Source organism: Diplotaxodon limnothrissa, linkage group LG7, assembly GCF_057381915.1.
Source record: "Diplotaxodon limnothrissa isolate DT_005_m linkage group LG7, D_limnothrissa_male_GT1.1, whole genome shotgun sequence".
Taxonomy (NCBI): Eukaryota; Metazoa; Chordata; class Actinopteri; order Cichliformes; family Cichlidae; genus Diplotaxodon; species Diplotaxodon limnothrissa.
Genome location: NC_140602.1, coordinates 3,842,036 through 3,866,826, shown reverse-complemented (window position 1 = coordinate 3,866,826; position 24,791 = coordinate 3,842,036). Strand labels below are relative to the sequence as shown.

The window sequence follows — 24,791 nt, the reverse complement described above, 5'->3', positions numbered from 1 at the left end:
AAGGACGCATCTGAGGGCCGCATTTCAAGCAGCCTTCGAATTGGGAAATCCTTTGCCACGTCGCTGTGACGTAATCGGCCATAAAATGCGGCCTTTAAGGCTGCAGACCCTGAATTGGGATACAGCCATGGAAAAGTTTTAGATGTATCCTTGATCCATCACAGCTGATTTAAATGGCTAAAAGACCTCCTCAACATGTCTTGATGTTCTCCAGAGGCCTGGTAATGAACTAATCATTTGATTCAGGTGTGTTGACCCAGGGTGAGATCTAAAACCTGCAGGACATTGCTTTGCATCATGGTGTCTATGCCGCGGTGCTAACCGCTTCACCCGTCTGTGGTTTTGATGTTGTGGCTCGTTGTCGTTTGATGAATGTCGTTTTCTTCTTTGTAACGATTATTGATCTGAATTATTCACTTCATACGGCTACAGTAACAGGAGTTTTAAGTTGTATCATGCCTCTCAGCCATGTGTGAGTCAGTGAGAGCCCCTGAGAAATCTATAGAGTAGTCTCTTTTTTTTTTTGTCCCCATCCCTTTCAGATCTGTGAATACTAGACAAGACACAAGCGTCATAGTTGTAGTATTGGACACAACATCTCATCATAAAACATTTTACACTTGAGTTTCTTGGTTAGTGTCACAATTTTGTAGTTAATGTAGATCTTTAACTATTTCATTCCACCTTGTCTTTTTTGTGATATTAACGTTGCCTGTTTTGATTGTACCAACTAGACTGTGACTCACTGTTCTGTTTATTTTACTTTTGTTTATTTAACATAATCATTAACCCATTTAATCATATCATCTGTATCATGTTTGTTTCCTCCCTTTTATGTTTCGTCTGCCCCAAGTCTGTTTATGTCCCTCACGCACTGGCGTTCAAGAGATCGTATGCCACAAAGGTAGTATTACATACATTCCCGCTGATAACCCTCCTGCACCCCGTCTCGTCTTCCTGCACACGTGCCAGTTTACTTTCATAACACCCTGCGTAGGCCTGGCCTAAAGCTAATCGTTGTTCTGTCTGGATGCATGCGACAGTTGGACAGCAACGCTCGCTCACTGACTGCTGAATATCCACTCTGTTATAACACGACGTTTCCAATAGCGCTCTCTTTTCTGGTCACCGTGATACCTCTGCATCTGTTGACACCCCAGGCTGTTATGAGATTAATCTGTCACTGCGGCTCTGTATTTACTCCAGTCTGGCTACTGGAGGACCTTTTCACATGTTTTCATTCATGTTTTCTCTTTCTGCCGTTTTGCGCTAGCTTAAATGCTCATCCATGTCAGCTTACAGCGGAAACATCTCTGTTTTTTCTCACATATGTATTATCTATTGTGGAGGATTATAACAGAGCTTGCAGCAAAGTTTATATGAAGTATGTTTCACACTGTGTTTTATGCAAGCATAACTTTTCTAGCCCCCGAGAGTCCCGTAGATGACCGATGAAGCTTTAAATAGCATTAGCCACTTTCCTGTTATCTCCTCGCCCTGTTAGAAGATCCAGAAAGTTCCCCTCCTCAGCTTGTCTGAGTGCTCAGCACCTCATGGAGCCACCTACACACATTAGGACCTTGTGGATGAGACTTTTCTGATTTACGTTTTGTTATTCCACACAGAAAACCTACACGGAGGAAGAGCTTAATGCCAAGCTGACGCGTCGAGTCCAAAAAGCTGCACGACGACAGGCCAAGCAGGAGGAACTGAAGCGGCTCCACAGAGCCCAGGTTTGTCCTTTCTTCTTTTAAAGACTGCTTTCCTAATATAATTTGGGAATTCAGTTTCCTGCATTCTTCCCCTGGTGCTCTTTACCATTTGGTCACTCCTAATGTTTTGAACTGAGGCCAGATTCATCCATGGTGATTGATGTTGTAACTGCAGTCAGACTCCCGTTCCCCTGACTCAGCACTAAGCTCTCCTTTCTCCTGGAGCTGTCATTTGCTGGCCTCAGTTTTGCTTCCCTTTACTGGCTATTTGCAGGACCCCACAGGACTTCTTCTATTTCAGCTCCCAATTCTGTGTGGCACAGATAAACCCAAGACCTGACAGAAGCTGTTACAGGAGATTCGAGAGGGGGGAAAAAACCTTTTCACACAATTTGTGTGCTATAAAGCATCAAAAGTTTCCAATTAAAACAAAAAAACAACTTCAAATCAAGACACAGAGAAGATGACAAGCGACTGAAATCTGCACGTTTTCTTGGGGTTTTTGACAAATTAATACAAATGTCCTGTGTGGCTGCAGGCGTTAAATATAGTTGTCGTTGCCACTTCTGACATTTCAACAGAGTAAACAGCCGCATCGACTGAGTGTTCCCTGTGGGAGTTTAGGGGGGATTTCTAATTACTGGTAGTTAGTTATCACCCTGTGCATTTATGATACTGATGTGCCTCTGCTGCTGATCGTCTCCTCAGATCATCCAGAGGCAGTTGGAGCAGGTGGAGGAGAAGCAGAGGCAGCTGGAAGAGAGGGGCGTAGCTGTGGAGAAAGCTTTGAGAGGAGAAGCAGGTAATTCCTCGTCAGTCATACTTGCATATATCGATTTTTTTTCATTCAGTTTGGCTTCCTATGTGCGCGTGCATTTTTAATATCGCGTATTAGACACCTCACTTGTTAATGTTTTACAAGTACTTTGCCATAAATTTGACGTAAGATCTTGGTCATGAAAGCTGCTCACCAGAGGCCGCGTTTTATCTTTACACGATATGAGTTCAGAGTTTTCTAGAGCTCCAAAGGGAATAGTAATAACAACCGTCAGGGTTACGTAACTCAGCAAACCTGTCCCTCTGCGCTCATTTGATTGTGCTGAAATCACTGTGTGCGTTTACCATTTATTCACTTGTGCCGAAGCATAATTCAGCACATGATTTCGTATGCAGGAAAAACACATTTATTTCTCCAAAGTAATAATCCCGAATTGTTTCTGACAAGGGACTATCACAGACGATATACTTCCGAAATGAGAAATAAATAATTTCTTTGAGAGCAGCACAATTTTTTCTAAGCATGAATTGTGCTCAGTAGTAATAATATAATATTTACATGATGTAGATTTGCATGAGGATAAAGTACGAAGGTTGACTTTGCAGCACTGAAATGATATTCCAGCCTAGTGCACTTTATGGTGAAGTTAATGGAATGAAATGAAAACTTTAATCATGCAAATGCATGCATCTAGACACGCGGAGCATTAATTTCAGTCGGTCCCTTTTCTCGCCGACCAAATGACTGTTTTACTTTACCATCGGCTGTTTATCCAGTTTGCTGTTTGAGTATGTTTTAACGTGTTAATACTCTACTCTCTTAAAGGATTGTATAAAGGTACTTGTACATTACCCAAACAGCACAAAAGAAGATCAGGTATTAGATTTTACTGTAGTTTTCTTAATTTTTTTTCTCCCTTTCCTTTTAATTAACCACACATGAAACTGTTACGTAGGGTCCATCTGTGGTGACACACTGCAACAGTTCTCCATCTCCGAACATGTCGATATGTGTTCGTTCATAACGTGTCTGCCATCATCAGTCCAAGCTGCATGCAAACGAGGAGAATGCGTGTGTCCCCCTCCCCGACATAGATTGGTGTCTGCTCATTCTGGATGTGTTTCGTCTCTCTCACCGCCTCTCCAGTCAATACTCGGATCACGTTAGATTTCCTAAATGCAATCAGAATGTAAGAAATCAAATTCGGATTGGTTTGCAGCCCGACAACTTTGTTATTGGAATCATTTCTGCAAATATTTGCTGTGGTTGGATGACTTGATACAGATATTTCTTGAGATCTTGTCTTATCTTTTTTTCAATTTACTTATTTTTTTGCTGCTTTCGGAATGCACAACAGCTTATCTGCTCCACCCAAAGATCTCAGCACATGTAGATTTAATTGTACATAAGTGGAGAGCTAGTTCTTCTTTTCTGCTCAAATCAATACACATAAAAATGAAGCAATTTCCTCAACACGTCGAGACACACACACACACACACACACACACACACACACACACACACACACACACACACACACACACACACAAAACAGAGCAAATATGCAGAATAGCCCAGCAAACGGCAACACACCAAATCTATGCAGCAGTCTTTTATTATCATCATTGGAAATATTCTGTTGCACAAAATGACTGCATTTGAATTGTGGTGAGTACTGATGGACTCTGTGTGTGTCTGTATGTTTCAGAGAACATGCATGACTTGCTTTTGTTGGAGATTTCAGTGTGTGCGTGTTTGTGTGCCTAGTTTGGGGCTGTGTTAAGTAACTCCTATCTCTAATATATCCCTGTCGTTGTAGACTATTGGGGAGATTCTAATTACAGTGAAATCCTGGACTTGCATCTGGGCGGTATGTATTTCACATCTGTCGCTTTAAAACTAACCTAATGGCTAACCCAATCTGTCCTTCCTCCTCCCTGTTACTACTTGAGCTTTGTACCCCTCATATCCGCCGTGATTGGCTGGCTGGCTTTAAGCCACTGCGATGCTCTCTGCTCCTTTACCCTCCCTCCCTCCCCTCGCTTTCTCCTTTACTGGGTTTGTAGTTCAGACACTCTTTACATCAAACGGAGATCAGACACTTGGCCTCGTGCTGTTCTCTTAAGATTGTCTTTGATCTCTATAAACTTATGAATGATGAATGAACGAATTAATAAGTAACTTTTATTTGTCACTCTGCTGCACGTAGACTGTTTGGTGCAGCACTGATGCAAACGGCGACGCAATGCAAAGAGTGATATTAGAGCAGCAGTATGCATTCATGCTTTTGCTGCACATTAAAGTTCTGGTCTTCTGTTGCATATTCATTAAAACGTTTAATTTAGCAGATAGAATAATATACTGTTCATCAAATAAAATCCTGGCGAGTAGCAGCAGGCCAGCTGAGATGGGGAACCGAGAAAAGTACAGAGTTCTACTTAAAGGCTGGGAACGTTGAATATTCTGTTCATGAGAAGACCAAAACCACCAATGCACTGATCCTGCTGTCTTCTCATATTCCTACATCGATATATTCAGTGTTATTTTTATGGGAGACATACAGGACAACTGTAAAACAGATTAATGTCTGTATTTGTTTTAAACTAATGACCTTTTTTCAGTAAATCATCTCTTTTTTTTAATTGGTACATGTGAGATTCGTAATATTGCATGCACAGGGTCTCTATTTTCATTTCTAGTGCAAATTTCTAAATCGATCTTTGTCAGTTGTCCTCTTTTACACCATTAGCTGGAAGGAAAACATGTTTGAAGCAACGCAGTTTGTAGATGAACTGAAAGAGCTTTGGCTTTCCTAATTTTAACAATAAGAGAAAAGAAATCCCAGCCTTGTATTTCAAGAAAGATATTAAAAAAAAAAAAATCTCTGTCTTATTTCTGTGTTTTTATTGTCAACTGTCACATTACATCTAAAGATATCGCGTTTGTGACACTTTTGAGTCAACTCATCTCATCTAGTCATGTTCCGATCTTGCACATTGGAGCTAGAGTGTGATGGAAGATGGACAAACCTCGGACACCTGCCGACCACACACATGTGTAACCTGTGACCCACCCTGGTTTGACTAATACTAAACTCCTAGCCTGGCTCTTAGCTTCGCCTCAGAACTCTGTCCTGCTGTAGTTCTGCACTGTAGTCCCAGCAATCTTTCTCATACCTGCTCAGTTGCATAACTCCCCAAAGTGTTTGTGTGTGTGTGTATGTGTGTGTGCACTAATGGGTAGTGCTGTAATCTTAAAACATTAGCCGCTGTGTATAAGCTGCGGCTGGAAAACTGTTTAACGCGTTGACTGTGTCTGGCTGAAACGTCTCGTCGTGTCCACTGTTCTCCTTTAGACTCGAGTATGAGAGGAATGCATCTTTTTCACCTCACGTCTGCTGTGAATTCGGTTTGTGAGAAACACGTGTTTGATTTTTAGTTATTTAGCATAAATGGAGTTTCTCAGCACGAGGGAGAAAAATGAGCATTTCTTTATGCAGGGCTTCTCTGTGCTTTTGTGTCGCTGGTTGTCGGCACTCATCAAAAAGAAGATTGTGCAGAGTCATTTTGTTTTGGCACAAAGGTCACTCTGCAAGCGTCCGAGTTTCCCCTTCTAATTGGTTGCCCAGAAGTCTAACAGGAGGCATGGTGTTTCATCACTTCCAATCCAGCTGGTTTTATTTGTTCTTTCTGAGCTAATTCAAATGTATGAACCTGAAACTGTTTTGGGTTTGTTGAATGTTTTGGGCTGGATGTGTCACAAAAAAACGCTTTTAGCTTCCTGATAATTTTCCATTAGTCCTCCGTCCTGCTTATCGTGTTTGGTGGGTGATGAAGAACTGTGGCGCTTACACTGAATAGTGGCTTATACGGTTTGTGCTAGCAGATGAGACCTGCAAGGAAAAAACAAAAGAGGAAAAATCTAATATTAAAGCCAGGTAATTTCCCCCTTCTTCTTTCTGCTATTTTTATTAACTTTACTTAGAAATGTAATAATCAACTTTAATAATTATGAGCATAGATGAAGATTCATTGAACAAACGACACAATCCATAAGCACATTTGGATGATTTGGGGAAGCCATAAACATTTTATTAGGGCCTCGGTCTTTTTAAGTTGCAATTTTTCCTTCTTTTCTGTGATAGTCCCTTGTAGCACGTATTGAGCATTTCATTCTCACGCCTCCTCACCTTCCAACCTGAAAAATCTTTTTTTTTTACTCGAGTATGAGCCCTTACTATAGAAGATCCTGCATATTTGCTCCATTTTAAGTGAAATGTGCCTTACATTACACATATTTTCTAGTCTATATTTTAGTGGAAGTTACTTAATAAACGCCTATCTGTAATCTTACGTTTTGAGAAAATCTTTTTAGTGGATGCAAATAAGAAGAAGAAAAAAATCCTAATTTGCACTTGAGAAGAAGCTAAACTTCAGAAGTCGCCAAACCGGCAACAAATTATGCAGAGTGGTCTAAACATGTAACGTGTACAAGAAGCAGCACTTTAAAGATGAAGCCATTATCTGCGTCTGCGAGTGGGATGGATTGATGAGCAGTAATGGGTTTTATAATGGGAATAAATCATTTATATATAACCACTGGCTATGTGCGTGGTGTGTAGCGCACAGATGTAGGGTGCTTTTACCTAATTGAAAGATCATGAGAAGAACTACACTTGCAAGATCAAACAGGATTATTTTCTCTTCTATGCTCTAGATTTCCCCCCTCTTGTTTTCTGTTCTTATTTTATCCCATATTTTTCATTTCTCACACCACACAGCTGATCTCTTCCCACCTCCTCTCTCTAGGTGATTTGTCTGCTCCCTATCGCAGTGCTCCTGTCCCCTGTTGATTTTTCTCTTTGATATTTTCTTCCTCACCTCAAACCTCTCCTTCCCCTTCCTCCTGCACCCTCTTTGTCCTCTTCTCTTTGCCTCTGTCATGTCTGTTTTTTTTTTCCTCCCACATTATTTCCTCCATTCTTACTGTTTCTTACCTCCCCCTCCTAATGTGCCCACCTGCGTCACTCCCTCACGCTCTTTCCCCTCTGTCTTGTGGAAGTTGAGCCCTTTGTGGGGATGCCTCGCCGAAGACCGCTCTCCTTCTGCCCCTGCTGTTCCCCTGAAGGTAACATAACCTCGCTGCATCTGCCGCCAGTTGTGGCAGGTTACCTGCAAGCGTAAGGATCTCCAGAAATGGGCTACGTCGTTGGTCCCCCCCCCCCTTTGTCCTCCCAGCTTTTCCTAACTGTTTGTGTGACATTAGGCTCAGTAGGTTTCTCCAGAATATGAAGGAGCTCATCACGCTGAAGCTGATGTTGGGGAAAAATAATTTTGTTAGAAGTATACAGTGGTCCCTCGCTGTAACGCCGTGCACTTTTCGAAGCCTCGCTGTTTTACAGATTTTTTGGGTTCAATTTTGCATGTTTGTTTTTTGTTTTTTTCCAGCGTATTGTCTTCTGCGTCCTGATTGGCTGTAGACCATTGTCAATCAATCTCGTGCTGTGTCTCCTGTACAGTACAGAACGCGTTCAGCTTATCAAATGTACATAAATCTTCGATCGCTAGCAGCGTGTCTCTGGAGTGCCGTACGGTATGTTTGTTTTCTCCCCAACAAACGCAACAATGTCGATGAAACGTTTTGCAACATCAAAGGCAACCGCGGTTGCCTTTGGTTTCTTTCTTTAATACTGGACTTATTTTTCTACGAAGGTTTGAACTGTGAGAGTTTAAACAAGAGAGAAAAGTGTGAAAAGGTCCACGCCTGTCTCAGAAAAGTGTATAAAGTGTGTAGTGAAGGGTTTTACAGCCTTAAAACATCTATAATAATTGTAAAAAAATAAAGTTGGCTACTTCGTGGATTTCACCTGTCACGGGTTATTTTTAGAACGTAACTCCTGCGATAAACGAGGGACCGCTGTATATCATTGTGGATAGTTTACCAGAACACATCTCTGCTCCTACTAGGGGGGTCCCTCAAGTCCTGAACAGGTGTTTTACTGTGGGAGTAATTTAATATCAAGATTTAGCTTAGCATACTTCTTTGCTAGCCGTAATGGATTATGTCTTTCCTGTGTAATGCTCATTTTCAGAAAATGCCATATCAGAAAAACAGAATATTGAAGACTGTGGTGCATTTTTCATTTTTAAATAAAGAAATCACCTTTCAACCTATTTTAATACAATAATGTAGAAAGTTTAGACCATCTAAGTACTACTGCAGTAACTTAGTAACTACTCAGCCACAGCGTGACTCTAATCAGCAGCATGTTTTGGTTGGATTTTCTGGCTTATCCTTTGATAAAATCTTTACAATGTCATGCAATCATAAAATGTTCAAACTGAGCAATGACCACCTGACACCTGACTGGCCTGTCAGCAAGAAACTTGCATGGTGTGATGATTTGTTGTAAAATTCCAGCCTTATGTAAGTCTTAAAAATGAGTGGGCCACGTGGTTCGGTCAGTGAAGCTTTCAATCCATGTGAAGAGAAAAAAATCCCCCCCAAAAAGAAAGGCATGTTGTTTTTGTCCTTGTTTCTTTTGTGATGGGAGCCTTGGCTGAAGGGTGGTGTCAGTGGAACAGACAGAAGTAGTTAAGGAAGAAGAAAAGCTCCCATTGTAGAATAGGTCTGGTAAATCAGGCTTCGTGTTTTTGTCTTCTCATGTTGCATTGCTCTAAGTGTGAGCAGCTCTCCTCCACCTCTGCCTCTCTCTCTGTCCCTTGTCTGTCAATTAGCAGCAGCCAGTGCCCGAGACTACAGCCATGCTATTTATGTGTGTACAATGTTTTTTCTTTTCGTTGTGCAAGAGCCTCCTCTTCCCCAGCTAAGTATGTCACGCTGCATCAAGGTTCGCCTTCTGGTGTTTCATCAAGACCGCTTGGCTCCACCTGCTGCAGTCAGATAAATGAAAGGGTGCATCGCCCCAGCAGCAGACCTTCCCTAAGCATGCCCCATACACTGGTCTTCTCTGCATAGTCAAGTGGGACTGCAGGAGAAGTGTGCAGCTGCTCTGCGCTCTGACTGCAATGCATGATGCCAGCAGCACTAAATATGCTCGTCTCTGTGGCAGGATGAATAGAGGGAACTTCTCTACTGGTCACAGTGATAAGTCCCCCTATAACATGAGGATAAAGTACCCATAAAACCACCGAGCATGAATAGGATCTGAAAGGATTTCATTTCAGCTGGTCGGTCAATATGTGGACAGGGGAAGATGAAATATTTCCATAGGTCCTTGGATTTATTTCTCTCTAATATCTTAGCTATTGATTGGTAGACTTGTGAATTTTTTATTATTACTCACACTTGCAAAAAAACATATAGGAGTTGCTCAGAAAGTAGCTACGTCTGTCGAAAGGACCAAACTGGGTAACACAAACTCTCAGCTTCACAACAACAGGTATTGTCTGTATGTGTTTGTATGTGGATTGTGTGTGTTTCTATGTGCACACATGCCAAATTTGAGTCCTGTAGCTCCTCCTCACCTTCTGAGTGCCATCGTTAGGTATGGCACAGCCAATCACGTCGATGTCGAATCCATTCTTCCACCTCACCATCCCTCTGTAAGGACATCCTGGCTTGGCTGTCATTGCATTGCCTGTGTCAGTCCTCGTCTCTGTGACATGAGTGTCGTGCCGCAGCCACCTGGAGTCTCACTGCTGCTCTGTGCTTCCTCCTTCCATCCAGGTATGGGTAAGAAAGACGATCCTAAACTAATGCAAGAGTGGTTCAAGCTGGTGCAGGAGAAAAATGCCCTAGTCCGCTACGAGTCCGAACTCATGATATTGTAAGTACATCCCTTTAAAGGTGCACTGGAAAAACCCCCAAATGTGTTAGCTGATTGGATCCTTTTAATGTCCAAGATGCAAAACTTGGTTGTCACTGGTTCATATGTTAGCTTCTTCTTTTTATGTAGGTACATGTATGATGGCAAATTTCACTAATGTGCACTGTACAGATGGAAAACTGATCTTTAGAAAATGTCAGTAGTTGGCTGAGATGAGGTGAATTCAGTGGTTAATTTTAAGGGTACGTCTTATAAAGTGATTTATAGTAAGTGGATAATACAACGGGGCCATGACCAGACATCATCGATCGCGATGATTCTTGAATTCCTTGGACTCTGATAGTTTTCAGTAGTTGGTGAGAAACTTCAGAGCAGTGACCAGAATAATAAACAAATCAAGCCTGAGTAAGAATTATAGGTTTGTAATTAACAGACCACGTCACTGTATTCTCACCAGCTGGTTCGGGAACTACAGTTTTAAAGGGATCCTTCTTTTCAGAAGTGACCGTGCATGGATGAGAGGGTGGTGTGCTAAGTTAGCATCTCATTTTCATAGGTTAACAAGATGCATCTATAAAGTGAATGAGTCCAGTTGCACATATGTTGTCATAAATGTTTATTTTTACCCTTAAGTTGGGTTAAAGAAACCAAAAGTTGCAGCCAGTCTTCCCGAAGGTTGCCAGGTGATCAAAATGCATTCCAGCGTCAGATTACTTTATAAGTGTAATATCATAAATGCCTAAATATGTAATATAATGTCTTTCTTAAGGCTTATAAGTTATGTTTCTCTTGACAGAAGCAGAGATTTATTACCTCCTTCTTTTATAAATAGTAATATTATGAGTGTGATGTTGATTCCCCTGCTATGAAGTCACTTATTTTTCATCTGCTGATATGTGACTGCTTTTTCAATACATTTAGAAAAATGTAGGAAAACCAACTTTACTGCTTTAATTTTGGCCCTTAAATTATCCAGTATCATCTCATCATTGCTTACCAAAAGCTTTTAGATTAATAGCCCATCTTTTTTTCCAGCCAGATAGTATATTCTTTAATGAAATGCTACATAGATAAATGAATAGTCTGATGAATAATGTAGATGTCGAAAGCTATAGCTTATTAGTGACACTAACTTAGCCAGTCTCCCTTCTTACTTTCTGTCCCCAAGTGCCAGAGAGTTGGAGCTGGAGGACAGACAGAGCCGACTGCAGCAGGAACTCAGGGAACGGATGGCCGTGGAAGGTGAACGCTCGAATGCAAATTAGCTGACGGGCTATACAAATGAGCTCCCAGCGTTCATATCTGCATAACGTCTCTTTGTTTTCAAATTTGCACGGGCTTCTTTCAGACCACCTGAAATCTGAGAAGGAACTGGCTGAGGAGAAGCAGATCCTGAATGAGATGTTGGAAGTGGTGGAGCAACGAGATGCCCTGGTTGCTCTCCTGGAGGAGCAGAGACTTCGAGAGAAGGAGGAAGACAAGGACCTGGAGGCTGTTATGCTCTCTAAAGGCTTTAACCTCAACTGGGCTTGATGTGAGGGGAATCATTTCAAGTTTTCGACTGCTCGTAGGCGGTCTCAGTCTCACGTGGGCGTCTTTGATGTGGATATATCTGCTGAACTTTGACACAGGCATTTGGCCTAAAACTGTCACACCTAGAGCAGCCAATGTGTGAAGAACCCCAACAACATAATATGTACACTACGGCTGCCTGTGATGTTGGAGCAGTCTGCAGCGTTTACATATCCCCTGCCCAAAGGCAGTACATGTTAATCACTTTGCAGTTATGCTTGCTGTCTCAGTCTGTGGGTGGAGACGTGGTGTGTATATTCACAACTTTAACATCTCAACCTTGAAAATTGTGGCGGGGGGTTAGGAGAGCGTTTAAAGACTTTGTTCTCCACTATTTAAAGGGAAGAATGAAGATTGGTCCTGCTGATGTACAGGAATTGTAAAAACAAAAATGGGAGGGGGTATAATCGAGTCCCATTTTCAGTAGATGAGGGTCCTCGGTCTTAGTGCTGCAGAGGTGTGTTTTAAATGTCAGAGCAAGGTCTCCTAGCTCGCTCTTTTCAGTCCGACTGTAGAACGGACTCTGCTGAAGCTGCCTTTTTTTCTCCCTAGTGACAAACTCACATCAGCATCCTTCAGAAACCACAAATGCATCATAAAACGCTCCGGGGTTGTTGTTGTTTTCTTTCCTTTCCCCCTGCAGAGTCTGTCACCACTATGAATCCATTAAATATGTCCATGTTTATGTATTTATTACCATGTTTTGCTTTTAACAGTTAAAAAAAATGGTTTTGTTTTAATTTTATTTGTATTCACAGGAGAGTGCCCAGAATCTCATTATCTCGCATATCTCTTTTGTATCTCGCATACATGCCGCTGCATGTCAGGAATTATGGCTTCAGGCACATAGAAGACTTGGATGCAAATATTTAAGCATTTCACATGAGTTGATGATGATGATGGGCCTCTCTGTGAGCTCTCATTGGCTGTGTATCACACTGACCGTTAACGTTTACAAGTATTTGTTCACATTTTGGTTCCTGCTTTGTTAAACAGTAGAAACAATCCTCGGGATAGACTGTATTAACAATGGGATGTTACTAACGACCTGATGTTACTGTTGTTAGTATGGGAGGACTTACTGTGGGGAAGAGAGAACACTACACAACTATATACTGCAGTGTTAATACTTTAGCTTTGAAAAAGATGCCTTTTCATTTCCATTCTATAAACTTAAGTTTTGTTTTTTGTTTAGATTTTTTTGAGGTATCCAATAATCACATCTGTGTGTTCCACTGGAGCTCTTTTTTTAAAACAACACTTTTCTACAGCAGGTCCCCAAACTACACATAAATGGGACCCTAAAGAACTGCACAAGCTACATTGAATGAGAATATTGGTTTGGTTTATCCGTTGGACATCCTTGGCGGACTAGTAGGCCTCTTTGCCAATTGTACAAATCCAGGTGGGCACTGTTTTACAGTGTAGAAATGTCAGAGGCTATATTTATGACTTGTTTGGAGCTGTGAATATTACACAATTTTATGGGCTGTTGTTTTAGATTGTGTGTTCCAAGGTTGACATGATTGTATTGATATTTATTAACCTGTGCAAATTGTATCATATGTAAAGAAAGTGAATCCTAATTTTTAAAACTACTCTGTCGACAAACGACTTGTAATGTAAATGCTTCATGTAGCTAAAATTCATAGGGGTGTTGGATGTATGCTGAAGACGGCAATAAACGATGCAGTTCTTTTACGTGTTTGTCCTCTAAAATCAAACTTTTTAATTGAAGGTCTTATAGTTATGAGCAAGAGATTATTATTTTTAAACCTTTCATTCCACCTTAGCCAGCCTGAGATGTTACTGTGACTTTTTCTCTGCTTTCATTACAAGCCCAGGCTTAATAAAGGATTAGCGGAGGCTTTCTACCGAGAACACAAAGTACAGTAGCAGAAAGGAATTAATTCCTAAATGCAAATAGGCAGGCTATATAATGTGGTGGGACTGCATAGATTTAAAGAAGTAGTAGAATACTGTTCATATGGTATTATCTGTGCTTTTCCTGTATATTTTGAAACGCATTTAACTTCAATCTTAACTTCTACCTGCCTTTTAACTTGCCAAAGAAGCTGTAGCGGGCACTGTGATGGAACCCAGGCATCTTAAAATTACCTGATATTTTTTTGCTGCGCTTCCATGAAATTGGGGGACTTGCATGAGGGAGAATAAAGAGGGTGGGGGCTGAAATGTAATCTTCTCAGCAGAGGTGGGGAAAATAGATTTTTAGTGCCTTGGTGTCAGACATCAAAAACCCAGAATTGTACATTTAATACGTTTGATGCCCCCTGCCTGTTGAATGGTCCTGTCATCTGTGAAAAATTTAATTTCTCAAGCAAAAGCCAAGATAAATCCTACAACATTATTAAGACTCCCCGTCTGATAATTCTTGTAGCCACCGAGGATAGTTTCTCCTCCATAACCGATAACGACAGCAGGTTCTTTAAGTAAAGCAAACGGAATGTGGGGAAAATGTTTTTAACATTAAATAATCTTGTGGACTCGTAAATAGCAGGTCAGTTAACAAAATAAAGCGCATGCTTTCGGAAAACATTCTGACGTAGACTTTCTAAACGCTACTCGTGCACTTATTTTGAAAGAGTGTCAACGGAGGGACAAACTTCCGGCCCGTTTTTCTTTTTTTATTGACCGAGAAGTTGACCCACCAGCAGGTTTTGGTTTTTTTTTCCGTGTAGGTGGAGAAGCTGAAGATTTCGAAATGATTTCCTCAAGCTTCAGGGACTGCCAGGTCAGTGACTCGGAGAGAGAAAGAAACTTTAAAGAAGGATGAAGAACAGAAAGCGACACTTTCTCTTTATTTGTTGCAATAACTAAGTGGCAGTAAGGATTGAGAAACATAGTTTGTATTATTGAGATATGTATATTTAAAGTGAAAAAAGGATAAAACTGTTAGTTTACAGAAAAATATTCATGCAGGGGCATAAAGCAGGCAAACCTCGATAAGTTACATGTCCACTGTTGATAAGTGTCCGGAACTTTTACAATAACAAGTAGATTTATTTAGGCTAACACTGAAATGAAATTGGCTGCCTTTACTCGATGAATCTTTAACCTCAGGTTGCTCAAGCCGACGAGACAACAGCATGTTTGTCATGCAAACGGCTTACACACTGAAACCCAGCATTAACGTCTGCACCATTATGTTCCCGTTTCTTGCAGGCATGGAGGGCGGAGGGGCTTACATTGTCCACCAGCAGTAATGAGGCTTGTAAAATGTATGACGCCATACTCACGCAGGTAGCCTACTTAACACCCGAAAACACCTGTTTCACATGCACACGCAGTTTGCACACCGTGGGTGTTTCAGGCTGTTTAAGATCTAAATTGTGTTTTAACCCCCCAGTACGTGAAGTGGAGGAACGATGACAGCTTGGGAGGAATTGAAGGATGCATTTCTGCTGTCCAGGCAGCTGACCCAAATTTTGGTAACTAAATGTGGGGTTAACTATGCTTCTGATAAATATGGAAATAAGGAAAACAACAAAATAAGACTAAAGAAACCCTGAGATGTCTGATTAGTTTATACGCTGCAAGGAAAAACAATTAAATGTGGCTACTACTCTTTAAATAAACATGTTAGAGGTCAGTCACTTCAGATTATTTCAGTGTTATGTGTAGCTGGGAGGCCTCAGTTGTCAGCTGTCAGTTTGAGCTCTGATCAAGCATTTAGTTGTTGTTCATGCAAATGACTCTACCCTCCTTTGTGCAAGTTCAACACTTATTGATTCTCCTCAGTGCAAGTTCAACACTTATTGATTCTCCTCAGTGCAAGTTCAACACTTATTGATTCTCCTCAGAACTTGCAAGCTGCTTTTTAGTTTAGCTGCTGTAAACACACACGTTGATTGAATTGATTGATCCTAATGTCTGGTTACATAAGAAAAACAATTTGAGGTCTTCCAAGTTTACCATTGCTGACAATAGACACCCTTTAAAATGCTGGCTGCTTGCACTTATTCGTATCAGGGGCATACAGTGGAGTTAAACAACTCTTATTCTTCATCTCATGCTGCAAATAAACAGAAATGGAACCAAGAAGCTCCTGTAATATTTTACTTAAGTCCAAAGGCAAAACTTTACAAGTGCATGTGATTCGTTCCCCATGAGAACTGCAGCTACAGAAACCTCCAGAAAGAAAAGACAGCTGTTATTTGTTTTTCCTGTAGTTATGGGGCATGTGATAAGTACAGGCCTGGAGCTAGTGGCAACAACAAGCTCCACCAGGCTGGATGAGCGTCTGTCAAGTGCTGTGAGGAGGACGGTGGAACTTGCCAACAGCCAGGACATCACTTCCAGAGAGAGACTCCATGTCAAAGCCATGGAGCTCTTCTCACACGGGTAAGGTCCAGAGCCAGACCGCCACAGCAGGAGACGCAATCACAAAGCAGCCCGTGCTTCATTGGGTTGTGTTTGAGCCAAATTTATCTTTGAATGTTTTCCTGCTCAGAAGGCCTCAATAAACCCATGATGACGATATGAAACCTGTATCAGTCAGCAAACCCAATTCTCTAAATGTTCAAAGTGGTTGTGAATTCACAGGAAACTGATTGAAAAGCATGTTTATGATTGAAATGCATAACAAATGTAAAATCAATCAAACAAAAACCTCAATAATTGACAGCACACAAACACTTATTTTTTAAAAGCATAAAATGTGGTTAGTTTTAGCGTCCCTTATCCAAGAGCCCTGCACACTGCAACAGTTTTTTTTTTTTTTTTATGTGCACAAAACTGGTTTTATCAAAATTATTTTAAGGGTTAATTATTTAACGCTATCAAAAATATTTCTGTTATAAATCTGTACAAAATCCTGATGTAATGACTTTAAAATGAAGTAACTTAATCATTCTCAGAGTTGTATGCTAAGAGAGACTCTTACATATTTAATCTTATCTGTCACTGGGGTCTGTAGTTGAAGTCTGAGTCGAAATGAGTTTCATTGAGCCAGAAGAAATAGGTTGAACTTGTGTTTTTTTTTTTTTATACATAACACAGAAGTACAAGTGTTTTTTTAATTTATTTTTTATCAGGTGATATTCATTCCCTAAGTTATTTGCCTGGCCTTACGTGATACACTCTCTTACTACAGATTGTCTGCCAAGCTCTTCTGTAAAATTTCAGTCACAGTCCAGCAAGTAATATTTGAATTTTATATTCATTGTCTTATTTCCCCGGGGTATAGTCAGCTATACTGTAATATCGAGGAGCCATTTTGGCTCTCAGCATTGTCTTTGCGATACTTTCCAAGTCCCTCTAATCTGCTCACAAAGCATATTGACATTTGTGATTCTCCAGGTACCGATCAACGTTCCCTGAACTCGCTCTTTTTTTCTTTTTTAAACCGACACATTTGTCTTGCAGAAATTTTCCGAAAGCCTGTGAGGCATGGGAAGATATTCTGCTAGACCACCCAACTGATATGTTGGCCCTCAAGTTTGCACATGATGCTTATTTCTACATGGGAGCCCAAATGCAAATGAGGGACTCAGTGGCCAGGGTGCTTCCCCACTGGAAACCACACATGCCTTTGTCCAGGTACAAAAGACGGCTTAATGTCACCAGAGATTTTTTTTGTTTGTCAATCTAAACATTGATGCCATGCATTGGGACAGTATGGATGCATACCTGCAAAACATACAGCATGTAAGCTAATGAGGCTTGTTTACAGTAAGTAGTTGTGCAGTGCTTAGTATTTTTGTTTAAAGTGTGCATGTATGCTTTCAAACTGTTAGGATGTTCTTTCACTCTGCCAGAGTAGCTTTGCATGATTCAAAGTTTGAAATAATATAAATATTTCCAGTATGCTGTGCATTGGTGCAGCTCGTTTGTAAATTCACTGTCTGAAATGAGCCATATTAGATCTTCTTTTTTTTAAAATTTATTTGTTTACTTTGTTTTTGTGTGTACGTACGTGTGCACATACCTGCTCTCAGCTACCTGAATGGACTATATTCCTTTGGTCTCCTGGAAACTCGTTTCTATGACCAGGCTGAGAAAGTAGCCATGGAGGTGAGATTTTCTTCTCTGCTGTTATTCAAGCTGTTGCCATTATTGTAGCAGGGGGTTTTGGACTCTCGGTCCCTTTTCTGATTTCGTTAGTTCAACTCTGCAAGTAATTTGCTGTCAAAGACCTACAGGAATAAACAGCAGACCCTTCAAAACTCAGCGTGTAATGCATACAAAGTATGATATGAGGGTCGCTGAAAAGATTGGGGAGCATCATGTTGAGTGTTTAGAATGCAGTTATTTTGGATTGGTCATTTTAGATCTAGTTACTTATCAACACGTTCATCGCTTCTTCTTGCTTCAAAACGGCAAACTCTCTTGTGAAGGGGCTCGCTCTAACTCCCGACGATGCTTGGTCAGTCCACTCTGTAGCCCATGTTTGTGAGATGAAGGCAGAGTTGGATAAAGGCTTGAAGTTCATGGAAAGTAGAGAGAAAGACTGGGAGGTACGATGACTTTGTTCTTTTCTGTTTTTGATTAATCACATACAAGTAATCTGTTCCATAGACGACTGAATTATATTACATATCCAAATAGCCCCGGGAAAAGTATTTGAACTCTGTAATGTTTAATTCCAGGTAACTGACATGCTGGCCAGTCATAACTATTGGCACTGGGCTCTATTTTTCATCGAGAAGGTAAAGATGATAATGGGTTTTTCAGCCAAGCGGAAAGCTGGCAGTCACAGTGTTTGTGGAGAATGTATTTATGATATTGTCTCCCATAGGTAATTTGAAGCCTGGGGTTGATTATATTGTAAGATTAATTTGTGTTTGCATTTGGGCAACTCAATTTATCCACGTTGCCTATTTCTCAGTGCTCAAGTTATTCAAATTTGTCTTCCTCACCTCCTCCACAGAGGCAACACGAAGCTGCTCTGCAAATATACGACACTCAGGTTGGTTTCTGTTGAAAGTTTGCATCTAAACTTTAATACTATAGCTGTCTGAGTACATACTCTTAGTAACTTCCAGAGTCACGCATACGCCACTGCACAACACTGCACAAGAGACGCAGACTAATGCAGTTTGATGTGCTCGTTGTGAGTCAAGAAGGTAAGCGTGAACAAAAATGAAAGTCAAATCCATATTCATATGTCAGAGCCAAGGAACCACCCACACTCATTTCAGTGTCAACAGCCAAAGCGGATTATATTTCGTGATACTCCAAAAATAAGAGAGACAATTTGAAAGTACATCTCTTTGATGTCCTGCACCTTTAGAATAATACTTCTCAGCTAAAAGTTTGAACGCAAAAGAAATTCTGAAATTCACATCAGCAAAGTTCAGCATCTCGTTTTTTCTTTTCTTTACTTAATTTCTCTGAACTGTACACAACGTGGTCAGACGTTGTGTACAGTCATCATGGACACGAATGTCATGGTAATTCTTGGCTGACTTTCTTTGAAGTGTTAGGTGGATACACCTTTAAATATTTAAAAACAAGAATTTGGCTTAAAAGTTGGATTTTAGTTTAGATTTTTTTCTAATCCATCAAAGGTCAGAATCATACGTACAGGCTCAAATATTTAAATACACTCACTTAAGAGGTGTTTGCAGAACTGCGCACAATGCAGCCCCCCCCCCCCCCTTTTATTTATGTATTTATTTTATTCTATTTTTGTTTGTTTTGTTTTCTTTGGTGGGTTTTGTTTTTTGTTTTTTTCTGTTCGTTTGTTTTTGTTTTTTTTGCCTTGTTCACGTGATAGTACTTTTTTTTTTGTTTTTTTGTATGTGCCCATAGATTACACATTTTCCTGCATCCAACTGGTTTGCCACTGGCGTAACCAGTTTCACAATGGCAGTGTTTGTAATCACAATTCGAGTTATATTTTTCTGTACTTTTGTCATATTGGAAAATTATAAATAAAGTTGTCAAAAAAAAAAATACACTCACTTAAGTCTATTAATAAGGGGTACTGAAGGTCGTACATTGTCTGGTAATTTGACAAGGTGAAGACCTGTTAACTTACAGCATACAAATTATTTGCTCGACATCACGCGCTGAATCGATCAATGCTCAGAGCAATGGGAAAGTCCAAGGAACTTGTGTAGATTCACACAAGTTGGAAAGGTCTCTCTGAGCCATTTCTAAACAACTGGAAATTCTAAGATCATCAAACTTCAAAACTATTGTACATAAGTAAAAGTTATTCAGGTATGTCACAGCTTTGCTAAGGTCTAGAAGAAGACTCAAACTATCAAAAATCCTGCCATGAACAGGAAGCTGCTGGAACACCAGGCTGAGCGTTCACAGTGAAGCATCGCTATGAACCGAGAAACAAAGCCCCTGCTGCAAAGTTCAAGCACAACTGAACTGAACCCACAGAGACAAGCCTTGTGGAGAAAAGTTTTATGGTCAGACAAGACAAAGATTGAGCTGTTCGACCACAATGACGAGGAAAGTTTGGAGAAGTAAAGGTTAGAATAGGCTACCAGCTGTCAGTCAAGGTGGGGGTAGCATCAAGCTCTGGGGCTGTTTTCCTGCAGTTCATACTAAAGGACTACCTCCAACTTCTTCTTTACCTCAAGTCAACAGCTAGACAGCTGAAACTTGGATACACAATTGGGTCAGTGATCCTAAACACACTTTGAAACTGGTTTATTAAGTGACATTTAACCAAATATTAGTTATATACTGTATATGTATGTATGTGGCCCAGTTCTTGTTTTTTATAGTCCTTAAAGATGTATGCTCTACAATTAGTTAAACCCTGGAAAAAGAACAAAGAGCAAAATGACCATGACATTCATGCCCATGACGAGTGCATGTAAACGTCTGTATGTCTTTTGGTGATTAGAATGAATGGTGATGACAGTGTGTTGTGTTCAACTAAGGTTTTCAGGCGTTGCAAGGCCTCGGGAGCCATGTTGGACATTGTAGATGCCTGCTCATTACTTTACAGATTGGAAATGGACGGTAAGATATAGAACAAACTGCATGCTAAAAATACATCTCAGACACTCATCACACTCTGATTAAAATTCAGGAGTAATGCATTTTTTTTTTGTGCTCATAGAATATGTTTAAAATGATGCCAGCTGGCAAAATGCTGCAACATTTCCTAATGTGTTACTAATGGGCTGATGGGCAACTGGAACAAATAACTTAAGATAATTTAAGACAGTATGGTGTTGAGTGAAACTGCTAATGAGGAGAGATAATCTCAGTTGCCATCCTTCATTAATTTGAACCTCAAAAGTGCTTTGTTGGAAATTAAGGTAATTAACAGAACCTCTGACCACATTTTCTTCCTGCTCTGTTTTACAGCTGACTATGCAGCCTTCAAGCTGTATTAGCGTGTTTGTGTTTCTGCATGTTTCAGGAGTGTGTGTGAAGGAGCGTTGGCAGGAGCTGCTCCAAGTAACTCGGCCTCACACTGACGATCACGTGACCTTGTTTAATGACCTTCACTTCCTTATGGTGTCGCTGGGAGCTAAAGAGACTGGGACTAGTCGGCGTCTGCTGGAGGGCCTTCAGGAATTGGCGAAGTAAGTTTCGTGCCATTTCTTCTCTTCACTGCACACCTCAACACTCTGTCAGGCTTACATAAGAACAACACAAGCCTTATGTAAAATGGAGACAAGACTGAGCGTAGGATGTGAGATAGAGTGTGAATACAGTCAGAGAGAGGGGCTTCCCTCTGCAGCAGATGCCTCTGAGGTTATAATGGCCTGTGCTCTTCGTTTCGTCGAGCATACAAACCACAGAACAGCTCACATTTAAAACCAGTCCTTAAAGCTGTCGTGCTTTCACTATTACTTAAGACGTGTTGGATTTCTTTGAAAGTGAGTTAAGTAAGAAAATGTAATTTTCTCCTCATCGCAGCTTTACTTTGAGTGTATTAGACGAGCTGCATGCATGTTCAAACGCAGCATGCATCAATTACATCTAGCATATTACTTTTTATTACCTGGGTCTTTGGAGGATTGCATAGTTTAAACGAATCCATATTTTTCCATATGGTAATTATACAGTCAGAGGCAGTCACTCAGAGTATTTGCTAATCTGAGAAAGCTTAAGGACAGTGAAGTGAATCCTTCTCAGAGGTCTTTGCAGCTTTCCCTCTAGATTGACTGCTGTAGGGAGGAGACTGGGCCGCAGAAGTTTGGATAAGTGCAACAGCAGCACTTTTTTTTTCCAAAGACAAATCTAAGAGAGTCATTCTCTGAAGTCATTGCAGATGGACTCACACTTCTTGAAGCTTTTAATGCACTTACAGTGACATAACAAGTGTTTAAATTCACATAATATTAGATGCACTTCACTGAGCTCGCTTCTGTTCAGTTTGTCTCCATTTGTGTGAGGAGGGCAGACTTAGACACCAATATGCTATCACACATGGAGAGCCTGCCACAAGGGAAACTACCACAAAAGATAAAGGAGAGGGAAATATTCCTGTGTCTTTACAAGTCAGCAAAAAATGTAGAAATAAACTAACTAGCCACAGAGTGTCTTTTTCCAGAATGTGTTCTTTATGTTTGCTTTAATTTTCTTTTTGCAAGACAAACCAGATCCCTGGATTTCTACTCTCACAAAATATTTAATGCTGATGCCTTCTTTGAGATGCAGCATTAACAGTTTTTAACTTGTTACTCTGTATCTTTGGCTCCTTTTTATAAGAAAAGTTGTTTCCTTTTTTTAAAACCGTGTTTTTCTTGCACAGGGATCCAGGAGACAATCAGCAGCATCAGCTGGCCGGGACTATAGGGATACCAATGTGCCAGGCTATGCTGGAGTACAACCAGGGTAACTACGGTCAAACTGTGGAGCTACTATACCCTTTACGCTATCACATGGTAGACATAGGTGGCAGTGATGCACAGGTAAGTCTCAAAGAATTTATTAACTGTTAAAGAAAATCATTTCAAACTGCAGCTCTCCTAGTGAACTGCTGAAAATGTTTAAGCCTCGAGGCTTTACTATCTTTGGATATCATTGCTCATACTTTGTTTTCTTGAGCAAAAGTGAAATCCTTGATGCTGTAAAAACAGGTCAGAGGTTAGGAGTGTTGTGCAGAAAAGCTGCAGTCTTTCTATCTATGAACATACCAGACCGTGTGAACATGTGGAGTGCAGTGCACCAGTGTATGAATAATGAACTCTTTTATGTTATTTTTGTTCTGAGAACCGTTCTCTAAGGCGTCACAGTTTACATAAAATGTAACACAATCTAACACAAAATGCAGAATGTCCTTTTACAACTGAAAGAGGTTTGTGTCTAATAATGTGTTTGTGTATTGTTGTTTTCAGAGGGATCTGTTTAATCAGCTGCTTATTCATGCTGCGATGAAATCGGAGAATAAGCACCACCAGAAGCTGGGAAGGTAAGGAGCAGCAGGGATTTCAGGCTTCATGCTTTGGGGTGTTTTCCCCCCAGTATCAGTGTGTTTTTGAATGGGAATATGCCGGAAGATTGTGCGAGGGGAAATAAAACCCCATCTTTCATTCACTGAAACACTGAAATTCCAACATAGTTTTGTTGCAATTGCTGTCCACTCCGATTTTCTTTAACTGCTTTCCATCTGCATACAGAGCACGAGCTGCTTTCATGCTCCTATTATGTAACTGACATCCATGTCTGTACAGCATGTTATACTTTCATTATTGATCAGCTTAGCCTCTCAGCCTGCAGTCTCTTTGAATCTGTGTTCATGTCTTTGCACTGTCTTGTGCTGAATTTCCCCAGATGTCTTCTGGCAGAGCGCGATGCCGTGAGGCCAAACTCTCCTCTGACCCATCGTCTGATGCAGAAAGCTCTTGCACTTCAGGACTAGAGGTGCACAAACCAGTTCCCATATAAAAAAACAACCATTGTGGGTTTAAAAGATTTAACTATCAAGAGCTTGGAGTGTTAAGAGAGTGGAAACCTTTCATGCAAATCTCATTGTAGTTCGCATTGAAGTTCTTTCTTACTATAGACTCCAAGTATTCAATAATTAATACACAGCTGTAAGCTAGTTTGACATGAAAAAATATGTAAAATTGAATTATTCAAATTTCTGCAATAACTTATGTGCAAAAATTTAATTTTATTCATTCCAAAAATTGTTAATTTTATTCCCCAAATAATTGTATTTCCATTTTTCTAATGAAAGCTTTTATTACATTACATGACAGTGGTGGCGCTGTGCACTCTGAAGCTAGACTGAAAACAATGTTATTTTAAATGAGCCTTCTCTCACTTTCTATATTTAAACAAATAAACATTTGCTTTTATAAATATTCTATATTGATTGTTTAGCTTATCAGAGCTTCAAATGATGATTAATATTACTGCCACTGGATCTTGACTTGTGATGCTCAGCAATAAACAACCCCCCCCACCCCCCGGCCCCCCCAACCCTGTTTAGCTGTTTTAATGCTGTTGTACGTTTTATAAACCGTCTTAAGTCCTTTCATTTATTTAGTTACTGTACAGCTTGGTATGATTTTGAAATTGCTTTTACATTGTTGTAAAAAGATTTCCACTGGGCTAAATTGAGTAGCAGCTGTTGAGCTGGTGCTACAAGGCTGAACCCCGACTGAAAGGTGGGAATGTGGTGGTAATGCTGCTGAAATACATAAAAATGTGAGATTTAAAGAAAGAGAAAAATGTTTTGTTGGGGGAAAATAGCATTTTGAAATTTCAAATAGCTAAAATGTTATATTGAAATTGATGTAACATTTTAAAATGAGCTTCCTTTGATTAAAAAAAATCAAAAATGTAACATTTATTTCTTTGATTAGAGTTTAAAAATAACTGATTTAATACTGAACACTTTGATCTATATCTATGTATGTAACATCAGCAATAGGCTGACAATGTCTATGATAAATGGTGTTGAAGAAATAATATACAAAAACCAATCTTTGGACTTTGAGCGAAATAAATTCGTCACAGTTGTGACTTATGAAGCACTTGAAGTGTG

General features: G+C 40.2%; 2 protein-coding genes across 2 annotated transcripts in view; both read left to right on the top strand.

Annotated features, from left to right (window-relative positions):
- mical3a (microtubule associated monooxygenase, calponin and LIM domain containing 3a) overlaps positions 1 to 13,580 on the top strand; it is a 103,469-nt gene extending 89,889 nt beyond the window's left edge. The window contains exons 41-47 of the mRNA XM_085359013.1: positions 854 to 904; positions 1,626 to 1,733; positions 2,421 to 2,514; positions 4,310 to 4,360; positions 10,180 to 10,279; positions 11,448 to 11,521; positions 11,628 to 13,580. Of these exons, the coding sequence (XP_085215139.1) occupies positions 854 to 904; positions 1,626 to 1,733; positions 2,421 to 2,514; positions 4,310 to 4,360; positions 10,180 to 10,279; positions 11,448 to 11,521; positions 11,628 to 11,812 (663 nt within the window). The 3' untranslated portion in view covers positions 11,813 to 13,580. The remainder of the gene's footprint in view (positions 1 to 853; positions 905 to 1,625; positions 1,734 to 2,420; positions 2,515 to 4,309; positions 4,361 to 10,179; positions 10,280 to 11,447; positions 11,522 to 11,627) is intronic.
- A 931-nt stretch (positions 13,581 to 14,511) lies between these two features.
- Positions 14,512 to 24,672, top strand: ttc38 (tetratricopeptide repeat domain 38). The gene is made up of 14 exons (XM_085359011.1): positions 14,512 to 14,603; positions 15,035 to 15,112; positions 15,219 to 15,300; positions 16,042 to 16,213; positions 17,237 to 17,410; positions 17,809 to 17,884; positions 18,208 to 18,327; positions 18,460 to 18,519; positions 18,741 to 18,779; positions 20,719 to 20,800; positions 21,207 to 21,372; positions 22,548 to 22,707; positions 23,134 to 23,207; positions 23,570 to 24,672. The coding sequence occupies exons 1-14, from the start codon at positions 14,574 to 14,576 to the stop codon at positions 23,655 to 23,657; spliced, it is 1,401 nt and encodes a 466-aa protein (XP_085215137.1). The 5' UTR covers positions 14,512 to 14,573; the 3' UTR covers positions 23,658 to 24,672.
- Positions 24,673 to 24,791: the final 119 nt, after the last annotated feature.